The 15,071-nt window shown below is 46.7% G+C and overlaps 1 protein-coding gene across 1 annotated transcript in view; it reads right to left on the bottom strand.

The window, feature by feature from the left end:
* The window catches only part of ALDH2 (aldehyde dehydrogenase 2 family (mitochondrial)), a 29,295-nt gene extending 23,511 nt beyond the window's left edge, over positions 1 to 5,784 (bottom strand). Inside the window, exon 1 of the mRNA XM_011355806.2 lies at positions 5,623 to 5,784. Coding sequence (XP_011354108.1) covers positions 5,623 to 5,748 — 126 coding nt within the window. The 5' untranslated portion in view covers positions 5,749 to 5,784. The remainder of the gene's footprint in view (positions 1 to 5,622) is intronic.
* Positions 5,785 to 15,071: the final 9,287 nt, after the last annotated feature.

The following is a 15,071-nucleotide window of genomic DNA, read 5'->3' as shown; positions in this document are numbered from 1 at the left end:
GGAGTCACTCATCCACACAGCAAGTTTTAAGTGAGTGCCATTCCTGGCCCCTGAGCCCACGTCCTGGGGAAGAGAAGCCCAGTCAGCCGGCAAACCAACAAAGTGAGAAGTGGAAACAAACGGGCCTTGGGGCCAGACAGTGCCAGAGGGGGACCTGAGGGAGAGCATGGTGACAGGAGGGACCAAAAGGGCCCCCGTGGCTACAGGGTGAGGGTACGGGTTGACCAGAGGGGGCCCTGGAACTGTGCCGGTGCTGGGGTACCGGAGGGAATGGGCAGGCAGGGGGCACGGCCATTCTACCTGGGGATCGTGGACTTCTATTTCATAACTCGCTTTTCTCAGTAAGTTTGTCTTAGACGACATTCCACAGGCAGATCCGCCACATTATTTTAAGCAACACAGCATTCCTCAATACGAACCCAACCACCACTGATTTAGCCGTTACCTAGAAATACACTTTCGGGACAAGTTTTCACCGTGCCCGACAGTGCTGCTGCAGCAAGCATCCTTCAGCGTCCATCTCTGCAAACGTGGGGCAGATGAGAGTGTAAAAGTTCGAATCGCTGAGTCAGAGAATAACATGGTCCTTGGCTACCTCCAGCAGCTTGTTTTCCAGGCCGCGGTGGATTTCGAAATGCAAACAGAAACTTGGGGGTTGGGGGGTGGCTGGCTTGGAAGCCGGAGCAGAGACAGCAGAGCTGGGAGCAGGACTGCAGGACCCTGACAGGGCGATATTCCAATGCCACCTCCACCCCATGGCAATGGATAGGCATTTTCTGTCCACGGTCCCCAATAAAAGGTTAATAACTTTCCGTAGCTCCAATTGAAGGAGGCAGGGCACATTCTAGAAAGATTTTTGTTCAAGCTTTAATGCATGAAAGAATCAGGGATCTGTCCCTGAGATATGTTCGTTTCCCCAAAAGTGAGTGAGCAAATGCTGTGGTTTTGTATCCTGGGGCTCCTCCTGCGGGTGCTTCCTTCTTCGGTGGCAGTTACGCAGCTCATGTCCAGCAGAAAGCACATGCCACCTTTTGTACCACAAGATCCGAAGGAGAAAAATTCCTGATGAACACAGAATACCACGCACATTCACACTTTCCAACACAATCATCTAGAAACCTCTGGGTTAGTCTGGGATCACAGCCAAGGACGGCCACCTCCCCCAGACTTGCCAGAGACATTTTGGCACCTGAACCTCTAGCTCTTCCCTCCTCTCCCCGTTTCCCAGAGTTTTTTATTCTGTGTTCCTGGATTGTCAACACCTCCAAGGTGAGAGAGGGCTGGTTGTAGTATGGACTGTTTGCCAGCGTATTTGGCAACCTCTATCATGCTGCAATCTCTAGTTAATGTGAACTTGACTTCCCTGAGCCCTGGTTTCCTCATCTGTAAGATGAGACAGCAATAATACCTGGGCATAGAGTTGTTAGTAGGATGCAAGGTAAAAATGTAGGTACAAGTCTTCAGCATAGGGCCCGTTCGCAGTAATCATGATTATCGGATCGGGGATACCGACGAATGTCCACAAGAAACACATCTGGTCTCTACTTGACCTGATGGCCGCAAGCGTTCTTATAGCCCAGTCACTGTTAACTCAGCATGTTGTCACAGATTCTGGGTGGTGCAGGAGGTATCGAACAGCATTTGTGCTCCTTTAAAATAAACTCGTTAGAAGCAGAATTAACCAAGGCGAGGCCAGGGAAATCCTCAGGTTCTCTATTGCGTCTATTATTTCTACAAAGGATCTTAACATTCCTAAACAAGCAATAAAACCAGTGTAGGGATATTTCGCCTGACTCATTTTAGCACAGAGCCACCCCAGAGCACTGCTTAAACCAACATAGGATTTGGCTCTGGAGGAAAAGGAGAAAAATCAAATTCCTATTCTCCACATATTAACTGACAGCAGTACTTATCTTCAAGGCTGGGACACTGGAGGGCTGTCGCTTTCTTTTTTCTTTTCTATCTGCCTACCTGCTACTACTTAATTTTAAAGAAACAAAACATTTACATTTAAAGAAAGCGAAAGTCCCCTTTAACTGCCACCCACAAGCAGATTCCCTACACTTGCCACCCTCACTTCCAGGACATTTTTATATATTTCACATGGAGATATTTTTATCTACCTTCGGTGTAAAGTTTGTTTGGGGTAGTTTTAATTAGTTTCATATCATATCCTCCCCCTCCAAAATGTTTTTGAGCCATTCATACAGCTCTGGCTAATTCATTGTAACTACTACGTGCTTAAAACTACTCCTTCCTGTAACTGTAACATATGTTTTTCCTCTCTTTCCCCAGGGAAGGCAAGATGGCTTATTTCCTAGGTTTTTACTAATATAAACTAGTGACAACAAACATCTGTGCTTGCCTGTGTACATTTCCAGCGAGTTTCTACCTCACAGACTTTTGCAATGCTTGGCTTTTTGTCCTGAGGATGCACTACTATTATAATCAGAATATTCTATGTAGGGAGATCCTTTCTCAATTCTCTTGTTTGTCAGTTCTCACTTTAGTTCCTGAATGTTGTGGTCAAGAGGCTAAGAACAGCAATAAACACAAAAATTTAATTCACCCCAAACTCCCATCAACTTTACCACAACCTAAGTCACCCCTACAGGAAACAAATAACAACTACAATGGCACCCACATAAAATGAGAATTATATCACTGTCAGCCCAGCTGTTAAATGTAAGGCTGCAATAAATATGGAGGCACTGGCAGCCGTGAGCCAGGCACTCGCTAAGAGCTACACAAGGATGACCCCACTTCATCCTCACAGCAACCCTATGATTGAGATAAGGTTTTCACCTACAGATGTGGCTGTGCTGAGGTGCGGAGTCAAATAATTGTACCACCCTCCATATCCCCCTCTTCCCTGCCTTATTTTCCTCTATAGCACTGCTCGCTTCGGGCCAGCTTATTTGTTTATCTGGCTACCTCGCAGGATACAAGCTTTCCACGGGCAGGGATTCTTGTCTGTTGGGTTCATGGGAACTGGGGGTGCTGAGGAAATGTCTGTGGAATGAACGAACCCGCCTAAGCTGGTACTAGCGAGTCTCAGGCAAAATGGTATCTAACAGTATTCTCATCTTCATTATTACACCCGCCAGCATGAATTGGTGATGCTGAAGTTGAAAGTAGGAGCCACACGAAAAGAGATCCCACACAAAGGGATTCCTTTGCTGAAACCAGTCCCTTGAGTTTTCCTCCGAGTTGTCTTTCCAGATGTTAATGACTCTCTTAAGCCAGGGTAGAAGAAAAGAATGAAAAATGAAAATCAGTTTCCTTAACAGAAGTATGTCCCTGAATCCCACACAGGACGAGAAATGTTGGTCTCCTGGAAGCCTGGCCATCATCAGCTCCCGGTGCCTGAAATCTCCCTAATCCAACCAAGTTTACCCCACCCTGTGGCCCCACCCAGGCCAAGCAGAAGTGAGAGAACCACAGGAAGGTGGACCAAACCACCCCGCTCGACTTCTTTCAGGTTGAGAGATAGAAGTGGGAAGCAGAAGACCTACTGCCTGTGCCTACCCGCCCCCAGTCAGGTGAGACACAACGAGCTTGAAGTGCAACATCCTCTCAAAGCCCAAACCTCCCCAAGGGTCCTCAGCAGGAAAACCCAGCCAACAGCCTTGGCATTCTTGCCAGCAGGATGTGCGACAAAAGGACACTGGAAACAGTCAAAGGAGCTTGAAGAGGAGTTGGTCCTAGCATGGTAGAAGGCTCTGCCATCCTTGGGAAGAATAAATAAGATGGAAAAGTACCAGCTGAGAAAGATAATGCAGATACTTTGTTCATTGAGACAAAGCTTCAGAACAGTAAGTGCTAGGATCTCACTCACTCTCACATACACACCCACTCACAAATGCAGAAAAATGTCTGCAAGATCACACACCTACCTGCTAACAGTGCTCTTGAAGGGCATGCAGCAGGTATGTGGGAAATTTTACAGTACTCCCTGCATTTTTATATCGTGAGTACTTGTTACTTTTATGATCTCCAAATATCTGTTAAAGAAAAACAGCTGTAGGAAGAATTCACTCTGCTCCCCCAACTTAACATTGCAACCTGTATTCCAGGACTCAATTGGGAGAACAGGCCTGTGTGTACATTCAGACCACCCTGTGAGCACCAAAGAGAAAGATCTTAATTAGATCCTGTGGCCACAAAGGCTGGTGGTGTCAACCCTTTTCCCTCGAGGATATTTCTGCTTGATCTTTTTGATGTTCCAATCTGTGAAGCATGAACTCCTCATTAAGCAGCCTACAGAGGGAACAACGGTTACTGCGCTTTTGCCTTGTGTTATACAAAGCAAATTTTATCTTTTGTTCTTCTATTGAAAATGACCATTGGAACATTCTTTAAAATCACATCGATCTGCCTTTACCCATCACCTGTGTGCAGATTTGCAGCCCAACTCTGGGCCAGACAAGCAGGTGCACTGTTGAAAGTAGTTCCCTGGGGGCCCCTTCTCCAGTACCCGGTCAGCAGTGACCCAGAGTTGCATCAATAGCACCACGGAATGGTCTGCTTAGGGGCTTCCTTCTGGGACTCCAGATATGATCCACAACTTGGTCACTGACTTCAGTCTTTAGGCAGGTCACTAAACCTCTGTAACTCAGTCTCTTCATCTGTAAAATGGACATAGATAATCACAGTACCCACGAGGCTACTGTAAAGGATTAAACAGCAAAACAGGTAAATGCTTAGAATGGTTCAAAGTTCCTGCACAGAACTAGGAGCTGTTATTTCTCTCAGCGCCTACAGGAGTGCATAAGATCCTGTGTGACAAAGGGCATGGCCGTCTACCCCGGCTCCCCACTTCACAGAAGAACAGGAAGCTCAGAGAAAGGCATCTGTGCTTGAAAGGCAACCATACTTGTTGCACAAACAAAACACTTTCATAACCACTTCCCTCTCCGAATTACAGTCCTTTACCCACACCCAAAGATGGAAAGAGAGGACATTGCAAAATCTCGACTGAACAAGAAATCAGCCGCTGGGAATCAGGGTTATCCTGGAAAGACTCGGACCCTCCTTGGTTTGGTCAGAGAGACCCAGCTCCTGGGAAGGCCGGCACCGCGGGGGGATTGGGGGGATGCGAAGGTTCCCCACCCTTTCCCCATTCCCAGCAGTGGAAGCGGCGTGGTGAACTTTGAACTGAGAACGCCTTTTGTTGTCTTTGTTTTTCCTTTTCGGAGAGACTACCAAAGAAAAGCCTGAAACTCCTGCAAAGCGGGACTTGCAAAGACGTCCTTTGGGTGGGTGATGGTGAAGGCGCTACGCTGACACAGGGGCAACTAAGAGGCCTGAAAGCCGAGGACGATGCGGGGGAGAATGGAACCCCGAGAGCTGGTGCCGCGGCCGCGCGGACGGACGAAAACCCATAAATGACCAAAGGGGCAGTTGGATGATGGAATGGGGTCTGCCAAAGGCGGCGAAGGGGGCCAAAATGCCGGCAGGGGAGGAAGAGAAGATGTGCGCAAATACCAACGGCAGCAAACCCCTCGAGCCCCAGCTGAGTAAACTGAGGCACAGAGAGGCCCAGGGCCTTCGCGCCCAGCGGGCTCCGTACCTTGCAAAGAACAAAGCGCCGGCGGAACCGGGCCAAGCCGGCGGCCTCACCTGATTGTAGAAGACCTCGGGCTGCTGGTTGGGGGCCGGCACCCCATGGGTGGCGGCGCCCGACAGGAGGCGGCGGCCCAGGCGGGGCCCGAGGCCGGCGGCAGCGAGCGCAGCGGCGCGCAGCATGCTGCGGGGGGAGCGGGCGTGCGAGATGGCGCGCGGGCGGCGGGTCCTGCGTGGCGGGCGGGCGGGCGAGGGGCACCGAACCCGCGACCTCTCCCCGCCCTTGGCGCGGCCACCAATGGACAGGCGGGGGGCGTGGCCGCCGCCTTCTCCACGCCCCCGGCGGAGCCACACGCGCGCCATGTGTGTGCCATGGCCCGGCCTCGCGAATCCAGCGCGCCCCGGAGGGATCCTTCATGGGTAAAGGCCTGAACCGGACCGACCCTGGCCCTGACTTCCGGGGGCTTACACTCTATTGGAAGAGACCGACCATAAACCAATCACGATTTCAGATAGTGACGAAGGATGTGAACGAAATGAAATCGGGTGAGACATGGTTTGGGCAGAGGGCTCTGGTTTTCGATCCCATGGTTAGGAAGTGACATGTGCGATCTGAAACTGTAAAGGTCTTAAAAAGAACTAGGGGAGAACATTCCAGGGGGACGAGACGCCAGGGGCAAGGGCCTTGAGATGGGCCCCCCCTGGCGTGTGTTAGAGGAATGGAAAGAACAGAGAGCCCCCTTTAACGTGCGGAGAGAGTGTTGGGAGGTGAGGTGAGAGGTCAGGGGCCGGGCGGGTAGGGCCCTCGAGGCCGTGCTGAGGCGTTTGGGAGATAAGAGTGACTTGCTTGATTTGCATCTTAAACTTATTGGCTTCTTATTCTGTGGCGGAATGGACTGCAGGAGGGCAGGAAATAAGGATCTTGCAAACTTTTATTCCACAGACATCCCAGGGCTGGGCTCTGAGGATGCAGGGAGGAATGAGAGGACGTTGGTTAGGAAGGGGGACTGGTACCGGGTCCAAGGTGTGCATTTCAACTGAGATAGCTATCAGCGAAAGCCCAAGCAGGAGGTGAAGAAGCCTGGCGGGATGAGTCAAGCTGTGCAAAGATGCCCGTTTTGACAGCAGAGGCGCAGAGGAAAGGGGCACATCTAGGCAGCGAGTGTCTGAGTGGCTGTTTGAGACTCAGTTTCTGGAGCTGAGGCCCAATAGATTGACCAAGGCCCAACTATGAAGTACCGGGCAAAGGTGCTGATCTGCGGTCTGAAACCAATAGCCACTTCAGACCACTGCTTTTTTCACCTAGTATGTGGAGGAGATGGTTCTGTAACAGCACACAGGGAACGTGTCCCCATTCACTTCATCAGCTCCATAGAATTCCATTGGGTGCCTATACCAGTTTTATTTAATGAATTTCCTATGGACGGACAATGAGGTTGTTTCCAGCCTTTTGCCATTACGAACAATGCTGAAATATATATCCTTGACTCACCTGAGAAATTCATAGAAATGGAACTGCTAAGTCAAAGGATATTTACAATTTAAATATAGATGTTGCTATATTACTCTTCATAGAAGTTTGATTAATTTATCCCCCAGCCCCTGTCATGTCTGTTTCCTCACACCCTCACCAAAACAATTTATCAGATTTTTTTAGCTTTGCTAATCAAATAGATAAAAAATAGCATTTCACTGTCACATTAATTCGTACTTCTCAGGAGTGAGCTTGAGCCCCTTTGCCTGTATGAAGTGAATATTCTTCCTCTGCTACGAGCCAACCGTTCCTGTCCTTAGTTTGTTTTTCTATTACACTGGTCGTTGGTTTCTTTAAAATTGATTTATAGGTGCTTTATATATATATCTAGGCAATTAATATTTGGTCCTCTAAATGTAGTGAAAATACTTTCTGCCAATTCTCATTTATCTTTATACTTAGTTTATGCCTTTTGTTTTTGTTTTACAGGGTTTTTTTTCATTTGTTTTTGTGGGGTTTTTTTGGACGATGCTTTCTTTTATGCCTCTGGCTTCTACATCATGCCTAGAAAGTCTTTTCTACTCTGAGATATTTAAAAATTTTCTCATATTTTTTCTAGTACTTTCTTTTTAACTTCATTGAGATATAATTGACATATAACATTGTGTTCGTTTAAGGTCTACAACATGTCAATTTGATACAGTTATATAATGCAAACGGATTACCACCACAGCACTCGCTCACACCCCCACCACGTCACATTATCACCATTTCTTTTTTGTGGTGAGAACATTTAAGATCTACTCTCTTAGCAACTTTCAAGTGTGTAATACAGTATTGTTAACTATAGTCACCATGCCATACATTAGATCTCCAGAATTTATTCATCTTATAACTGGAAATTTCTACCATATCTACTGGTTTCCCCTGCTCCCCTCCCCCCGCCCCGGTAACCACCATTCTACTCTCTGTTTCTATGAGTTTGGCTTTTTTAAATTCCACATATAACCTAGATCGTATAGTATTTGTCTTTGTCTGTCTTGTTTCACTTAACATAATGCCCTCAGGGTCCATCCATGTTGTTGCGAATGGCAGAATTTCTTTTTCATGCCTGAATAATAACCCGTTATGTGTATTTGCATGTGTGTGTGTATATGTAAATATATACATAATGAAATATATATTATACCCTCTTTGTCTATTCATCTGTTGATGGGTACTTAGGTTGTTTCCATGTCTCGGCTATTGTGAATAATGTTGCAATGAACAAGGAAGTGCAGTTGTCTCTTCAAGATCCTGTTTTCATTTTCTTTGGATGTGTACCCAGAAGTGGGATTGCTGGGCCATATAGTGGTTTTATTTTTAATTTTTGAGGAACCTCCATGTTATTTTCCAGAGCGGCTGCATCAATTTACATTCCCACCTGCAGGGCACACAGGTTCTCTTTTCTCCACATCTTTGCTAACAGTTGTCATCACTTGTTTTTTTGGATGACCGTCATTCTCACAGGTATGAGATGATATCTCAGTGAGTTTTGATTTGCATTTCCCTGATGATAAGTGATTTTGAGCCTCTTTTTAGGTACCCGTTGGCCATTTGTATGTCTTCTTTGTAAAAATGTCTACTCAGTCTCTCTGCCCATTTTTTAATCAGGTTATTTTATTTTTTATTTTTTTACTATTGAATTGAATTCTTTATATATTCTGGATATTAACACCTTATCAGATACATGATTTGAAAATATTTTTTTCCCGTTCTATAGGTAGCTTTCATTTTTGTTTGTACGTTTGTTTGTTTTGCTGTGCAAAAGCTTTTTGGTTTAGTGTAGTCCCACTTATTAATTTTTTCTTTTGTTGCTTGTTGCTTGTGCTTTTCATGCCATATCTGAAAAATTGTTGCCGAGGCCAATGTCAAGGAGTGTTTTTCCTATGTTTTCTTCTAGGAGTTTTATGGTTTCAGGCATTATGTTTAAGTCTTTATTTCATTTTGAGTTAAATTATAGGAGCGATAGAAGATAGGGGTCCGATTTCATTCTTTTGCATGTGGTTATCCATTTTTCCCAACATCATTTATTGAATGTTTATTTATTTCCTAGTACTTTTATTGCTCATCTTTACACTCTAAAATTTGATTCTTTTGTTAGTTTTGGTATAAGGAGAGATTTAGAGAGCCAGTTCTTTTTTTAGATGTTACTCAGAATTCTTAACCTCAATTATTCAATAATCCATTTTTCCCCACCAATTTGAAAGGCCATTTTTTTTGTATACTACTTAGATAGTTGAGTATTTCTGAGCTATATCTGGTTCCATGGATCTGTCTGTTCATATGCCAGTATGGCGCTGTTTTGACCACTATAGCTTTCTTGTAAGTCATTCTCTCACACTATTATATCTTTTAACAAAGATTTTTAAGCCTGGAATGAGTTTGCACATGTGATTTTGAGGGATCCTTCTGGGGACAGCATGGAAAATCTGTTGTAAAGAGGAGACAGGCTGGAAGTGGAGAGGTGACATGGGAGGTGATGAGAGCCTGGCGAGAAGCAACAGAGATGGCTGGGAGGGAGAGCTCAGAGGTAGAATTGACAGGGCGCTGTGTGCTGCGAGGGTGAAGGAGGAGCGGAAGATGACGCTGTCCACCAAGAAGGGGAAGCCGGGAGAAGCAGTAAATGTGGTTGTGGTGGGTAGAAGGAGAAATGTGAGCATTAGCTTATGGGCGTTTATAAAGGTGGAGATAGGGTGCAGCGACAGGCTTGGTATGCACTGTTGGCAGGCACTGTTGTGCGTCTTGGAACAGCACACATGTTGGTTCACAGGTTTATTTATTCTAGTTTGTTTGTCTGTGGTGCTCCCCATCCTCCACCAGCAGCTCTCTCACCCCTGGTCCCCTAGTTTTGGGGGCCCATCTTCCCCAGGCCTAGTTTACCCTCTCTGCTTAAGGAAATCTTACCTATCAAGATTCAGCCCAAATCTCATCTCCTGGAGAAGATTTCTGTAACTGCTCTAAGCCTCCTTTTGCTGTTTTCACACAATTTTCAGTTCAAGGTCGAGTAAACAATGCAGACCCAGGTCAACTGGATATGCTAAAGTCCTAATCTTGTGGCTCCATGTGGCTCACTCTGTCCAAAGCATTAAGTACAATTTAACTGTCCACTTACATTTCTCCGTGACAGTCTATGTCGGCCCGTTTCTCTCTTCCACTGTTCTTTCTATATTTTCTTGCTCTTAAGTAAGTATTTTTCTGATTTTTTTTTAATTCTCTTTTCTCTAGGCTCAGCTCTCTTATTCTCCACTGGCTCTTGTCTATGGACTTATTGCCAGGAATGGAGCTAATGAAAGCAAAATATCCCGAGAGGGGAGAAGAGTGAGCAGGGAAAGAAATTAAGCAAGCAGAATAGTTCTTTTTAGGACACTGCGAGGGCAGAGATGTGAACCCTTGAGGAGAGAAAAGTGAATAAATATTGTCCTCCCACAGTACAGAGATCACTGGGAGAGGCCGCCAGTTGAGTAAATAATAGTCATTTCGCTTCCTATGAGAAGATATACAGATTCTTAGCTTTGAAATAGTCCGAAAACATTCCATTGTTAGGGCCCGACTGAGTGTTTTCAGGTTGGAAAAAATCTAGTTCCACCTGTTCACTAAAAAAGCTGGTAATCGAGGTGTCTTTTAGAGTCACCGAACGGTGAGATTTTAGCTCTTTGGTAATTTATTTAGTACTGTTCTGGGACACTGACTCTATCAAGTGGAGGCTTTCCCCCGCTAAACAGTGGGTGTTAGGTGGGTAATTCAAAGCAACATTTACACAGGAAGACAGTCTCTCTCAGAAGCGGGAGGAAGAATGTAGCCCAGCCCTGTGCCAGGCCGCCCTCCTTATTTGCACACACATAGAGACTTGTGGCACACAGCTGGCACACCACACCCCCCATACCAGCCTACCCCACCCCCACCCCCAGAAGCAGTGAGGAGGCGTTGCCAAGGTGACCCCGCTTTGGAAACAGAATCCTCAGGAGGAACCCACGTGCTTCCTTCATGGCCGGACATGCTCTCCTTGGCTAGGTGGGGCTTCTTTTTCCTTCTCCTCCTTTTCCTGGTGAGGCAGCCAGCACCTCTCAGAAGCGCCTTAGAGATCTTAAAAATCCTTGTCTCAGAGTGGAAAGAACTCTGCAGTCTCCAAATTTAAGTTTGAATTCATCGATCTTAGGCAAGTCATGTAACCTCTTTGAACCTCAGTCTCCTCACCTCTAAAATGGGCAGAATAAAAGTATCTGCCAATTGATGAAAAGGTTCAACATAATATTGTGATAGCCTGCTGAAATGTGAAAGGGTTAAAGGATAATTAAAACCTGAAACTGGACAAAGGAGGTCTATACCTTAGGCCTAGTTTCTGGAACCCCTAACTACATTCTGCTAATCATGAAACTTGTAACAATGAGCTCATACGCTAACTGCCAATTTTAGCCTGTGTAACCCTGCTTGCTTGTGTGGCATGAAAAATAATCAATTGTATATAAGCTGAAAATTACTGTTTGGCCATCGCCCATGGGAACACTGCCTATTGCCCACGGGAACATAGGCAATCACCCATAGGAACATAACATTCTAACAACAAGCTTTCTGCTTCTGTACTCCCCGCTTGCACACCTGACCAGTGGGTTGACAGGTAGTGAATAGGAGAGAAATAGACCTAGTGTTTAAGATAGAATGAAGAATGGGATTTAGGGCTTAAAAACCTTATATCTTGGCATTTTGGGGCTGCTCCTTTGTACAGGACAGCCGCCGGCTCATAAACAGCCTTTGAGAGCGTACTTGGTTTGGTCTATTCTATACAGGCCACAACAATATATATAGGTATAGTTCTTGGCACCTGGTATGTACTAAACACTGAGTCACTATGATGCCATCCAGGTGGTGCTGCCTAAGTCCTGGACGATGGAGCAAGGGAATCTAGCCATTCTCCTCACCCTCGCTTCTCCAGGTGGAGTCCCCCAAACAAGCAGCATTGCTTGTGAGCATGTTAGCAAGGCAGACCTGCTGAATCACACTCTGCATTTTAACCAGATCCCCTGGTTAATTCTTTTATATTAATTGATTTTCCAATTATGGTTGACGTACAATATTATATTAGTTTCAGATGTACAACATAGTGATTAGACATGTAAATACCTTACAAAGTGATCACCCCGATAAGTCTAGTACCTGCAGGTTAATCCCTTTGCACATTATAGTATGAGAAGGTCGTCATCTTCGCCGGTCCCAGCCGGTCCTAGGCCCTGGTGAAGACCCCACAGGCCCCCTGCAGACTCCAGCCACATGTGAAAAACTCGCATGTCATGCGGGCTTCTTATAAGCCATGAGTCATCTCATTTAATCCTCCAACAATCCTGGAAAGGAAAGTGCTATTCTCTCCATTTTTTGAAGGAGAAAACCCACTCTAGGAGATGAAAATTTCTTCTCATTATGGTCTAGCTAGTCTGTCGTGGACTCAGGAGTCAAACCCAAGGCCACGTGACTCCATCAGCGTAGCTGGCAAAGATTCTCTCTTTGACCAAACTAGCTAGGCTTCTCTAAGCGTTCTTCCTAACTAAGCTTTAACTTGGGCCTATAAAAACTGCAGACTCTCAGCACAAATTATTTAGTCTACTCCCACCACATCAAAAGACCTGAACGAACACTACATAGTTGCTAACTGCTCAAGGCTGCATGCCTAGAATGAATGACCCAGCCCCCTGGAAGTGTCTGCCTAAGAAAACCAGGCGGCCCAGAAGAAGTTACTGTTTGTTGCAGCCAGCACCTGAAGATCCTGCCCTTGTCATTCAGTCTCTGTGGGAGGCTAGGAATCTAACTTCCATAAGAAAGAGCCAGCTAGCAAAACCAGACTGGTTTTGCAAAGACCAGCCCTGCACCGAGCTTTTTATAAATTTAGCAGGAAATTCCCTGCGCAGCACACCGACCCCGCCCCTGCCATTTACCCTCCCTGCTCTAATTCTCTGTTTAAAACACCTTCTGTGCAAATGGAAGCTGAGGTCAGTTCACACTGGGTCTTCTTCCCTGTTACAGTAGCATATCGCTCATTAATATCTATCTTTGCCACTTTAACTAGTGTCTGTTTTTGTCTCTGACAGCTCTTTACCATTAAGTTATCTAATGCTGATGTGGTAGTGAATTTCCTGAAGCCATTCTCTACTCAACTCAGCCATCTTGATGAAAAACTGCTCCCTGAGTGCTTGTCCCACAGATGATCATGGGTTTGGAGCCCAGGTTGCTGGAGCCTGGGATTCCTCCACCTGTCTGCTCTGACGCTCACAATTGGTGAGGTCCACGGTGGGGACGAGTCTGTGGCCACGTGGCACCGTGGAGGGCAGTATAAATATGGACTCAGATGTCTCAGGTATGCTCAATCAGTGCTTCAGGCCTGGGCCTGGGCCCCATTTCACTGTGACTGTGCTGTAGCCGCCAGCCCCCCATAGATACACGGACCACCAGAAATCAGTGAGTTATAGGAAACACGCTCTTTATTCAGCCAGCTGGGTCTGCCAGGGGTACGCAGACCCCAAATCAAGCAACCCCGAAATGTAGAGGTACAGGGGTTTTAAGCCCTAAACCCCTATTCTTCATCCTGTTTGAACACACAAGTCTATTTTTCATCTTTTTACTACCTGTCAACCCACAGGTCGGTAATGCAAGCGGGGGTACAGAAAGCTTATTGTTAGAGCATTATGTTCCCATGGGCGATAGCCAAGCAGTAACTTTTCAGCCAGCATAACTGCAGAAAGACAAACTGAGACACAGCCCTGGCAGTCCCAAAGCCCCGGCATTCCCAAAGCCCCTGGGGAACTAACTTTGAAGGCCTGGGTGGTGACAGACAGGGGCCATCTCTAGGCAACCACAGGGGACTCTAAATGGGGGTAAGTGGCACAGAACAATGGACCCTGTTCTTTCCAGTTTGCTCCCAGCAGCTGTTCTTGAAAGGGCCCCACCCAGGGGAGTTGCTTGGAAATCAGTCTGTCTTTTCGCCTGTATAGGATTATGCAGAATTAATTTATCTGACAGTATCTGAAACCAGGGTTTGGAGCAGCACAGGCAGCTTATAGATGTCACGATCACAGTACACAGCACAGGGAATGAGGAGGAAGAGCGGGAAGGCGTGAAAGGCCCTGCCTGACCGAGCTGACATCCTATGGACCTGCGGCTGTCACAGGACTGTTGGGGAGGGCTCAGCCCCGCACAAATCTAGCCCCCGATGCTTGCCGAGAGAACGGCAGAGTTCAGTTGCTTTGAGATGAACTATTACTGTGAAAAAAAAAAATCCTTAGAATGTTATGATCACATTTTGTTTGTTTCCCCAAGACAGCTAATAAGAAGGCGGGTGGGACGCTTACACCCAGAGCCGCACTCTGACCTCCGTTCCACAGAAGCACCAAGCCAAGGGCACCACCGCATTACTTACTGCATTGGGCCACCAGAAATACCAGCTGTAGGCTAGCGGTGCTAAAGAATCAGCTTAGGACCAGGTTAGAGCGCCTTTATTCTTTGGATTGTTTGCTCATATCTCCTTAAGGCCCTGCCTCCTTTCCTTTTCTTTTTCCTCCCCTCCCCTCCCCTCCCCTCCCCTCCCCTCTACATTTTGCAGGTGGTTCTCTGGGAGCCCTCTGCAAAGTTAGGGAACTTTGAACTGGCTCTAATCCTCCTTTGTCTCAGTGAAATTGGAAGAGTGGAGGATTTTTTTTTAAAAACTCAAATTAAGTCCTCTTACTCTGCTACCTATTTTGTCACATTTCGAATGGACACCACACTCCTGACCAAGGCCCCTGAGGCCCCGCACGATCTGACACCTCCTCGTCTTTCTGCTCCTCACTGGGAGCCACACTGGGCCGCTGCCGGGGGCCTCGGCATTCTCTGCTCCTTCGTCTGGAGCACGCCTTCCAGTTTTTGTCATCCAGGTCTGGTTCACATCCCTCCTCTGGACCCCCTCGTGAGCCCCTCCCCCAACTCCCCAGCAGTGCCCACCACACTGTGGCCTCGGGGCCCTCGCCAC

Source organism: Pteropus vampyrus, unplaced genomic scaffold (assembly GCF_000151845.1).
Source record: "Pteropus vampyrus isolate Shadow unplaced genomic scaffold, Pvam_2.0 Scaffold23, whole genome shotgun sequence".
Taxonomy (NCBI): Eukaryota; Metazoa; Chordata; class Mammalia; order Chiroptera; family Pteropodidae; genus Pteropus; species Pteropus vampyrus.
The sequence above is the reverse complement of the archived record's forward strand: the minus strand, read 5'-3'. Positions and strand labels throughout refer to the sequence as shown.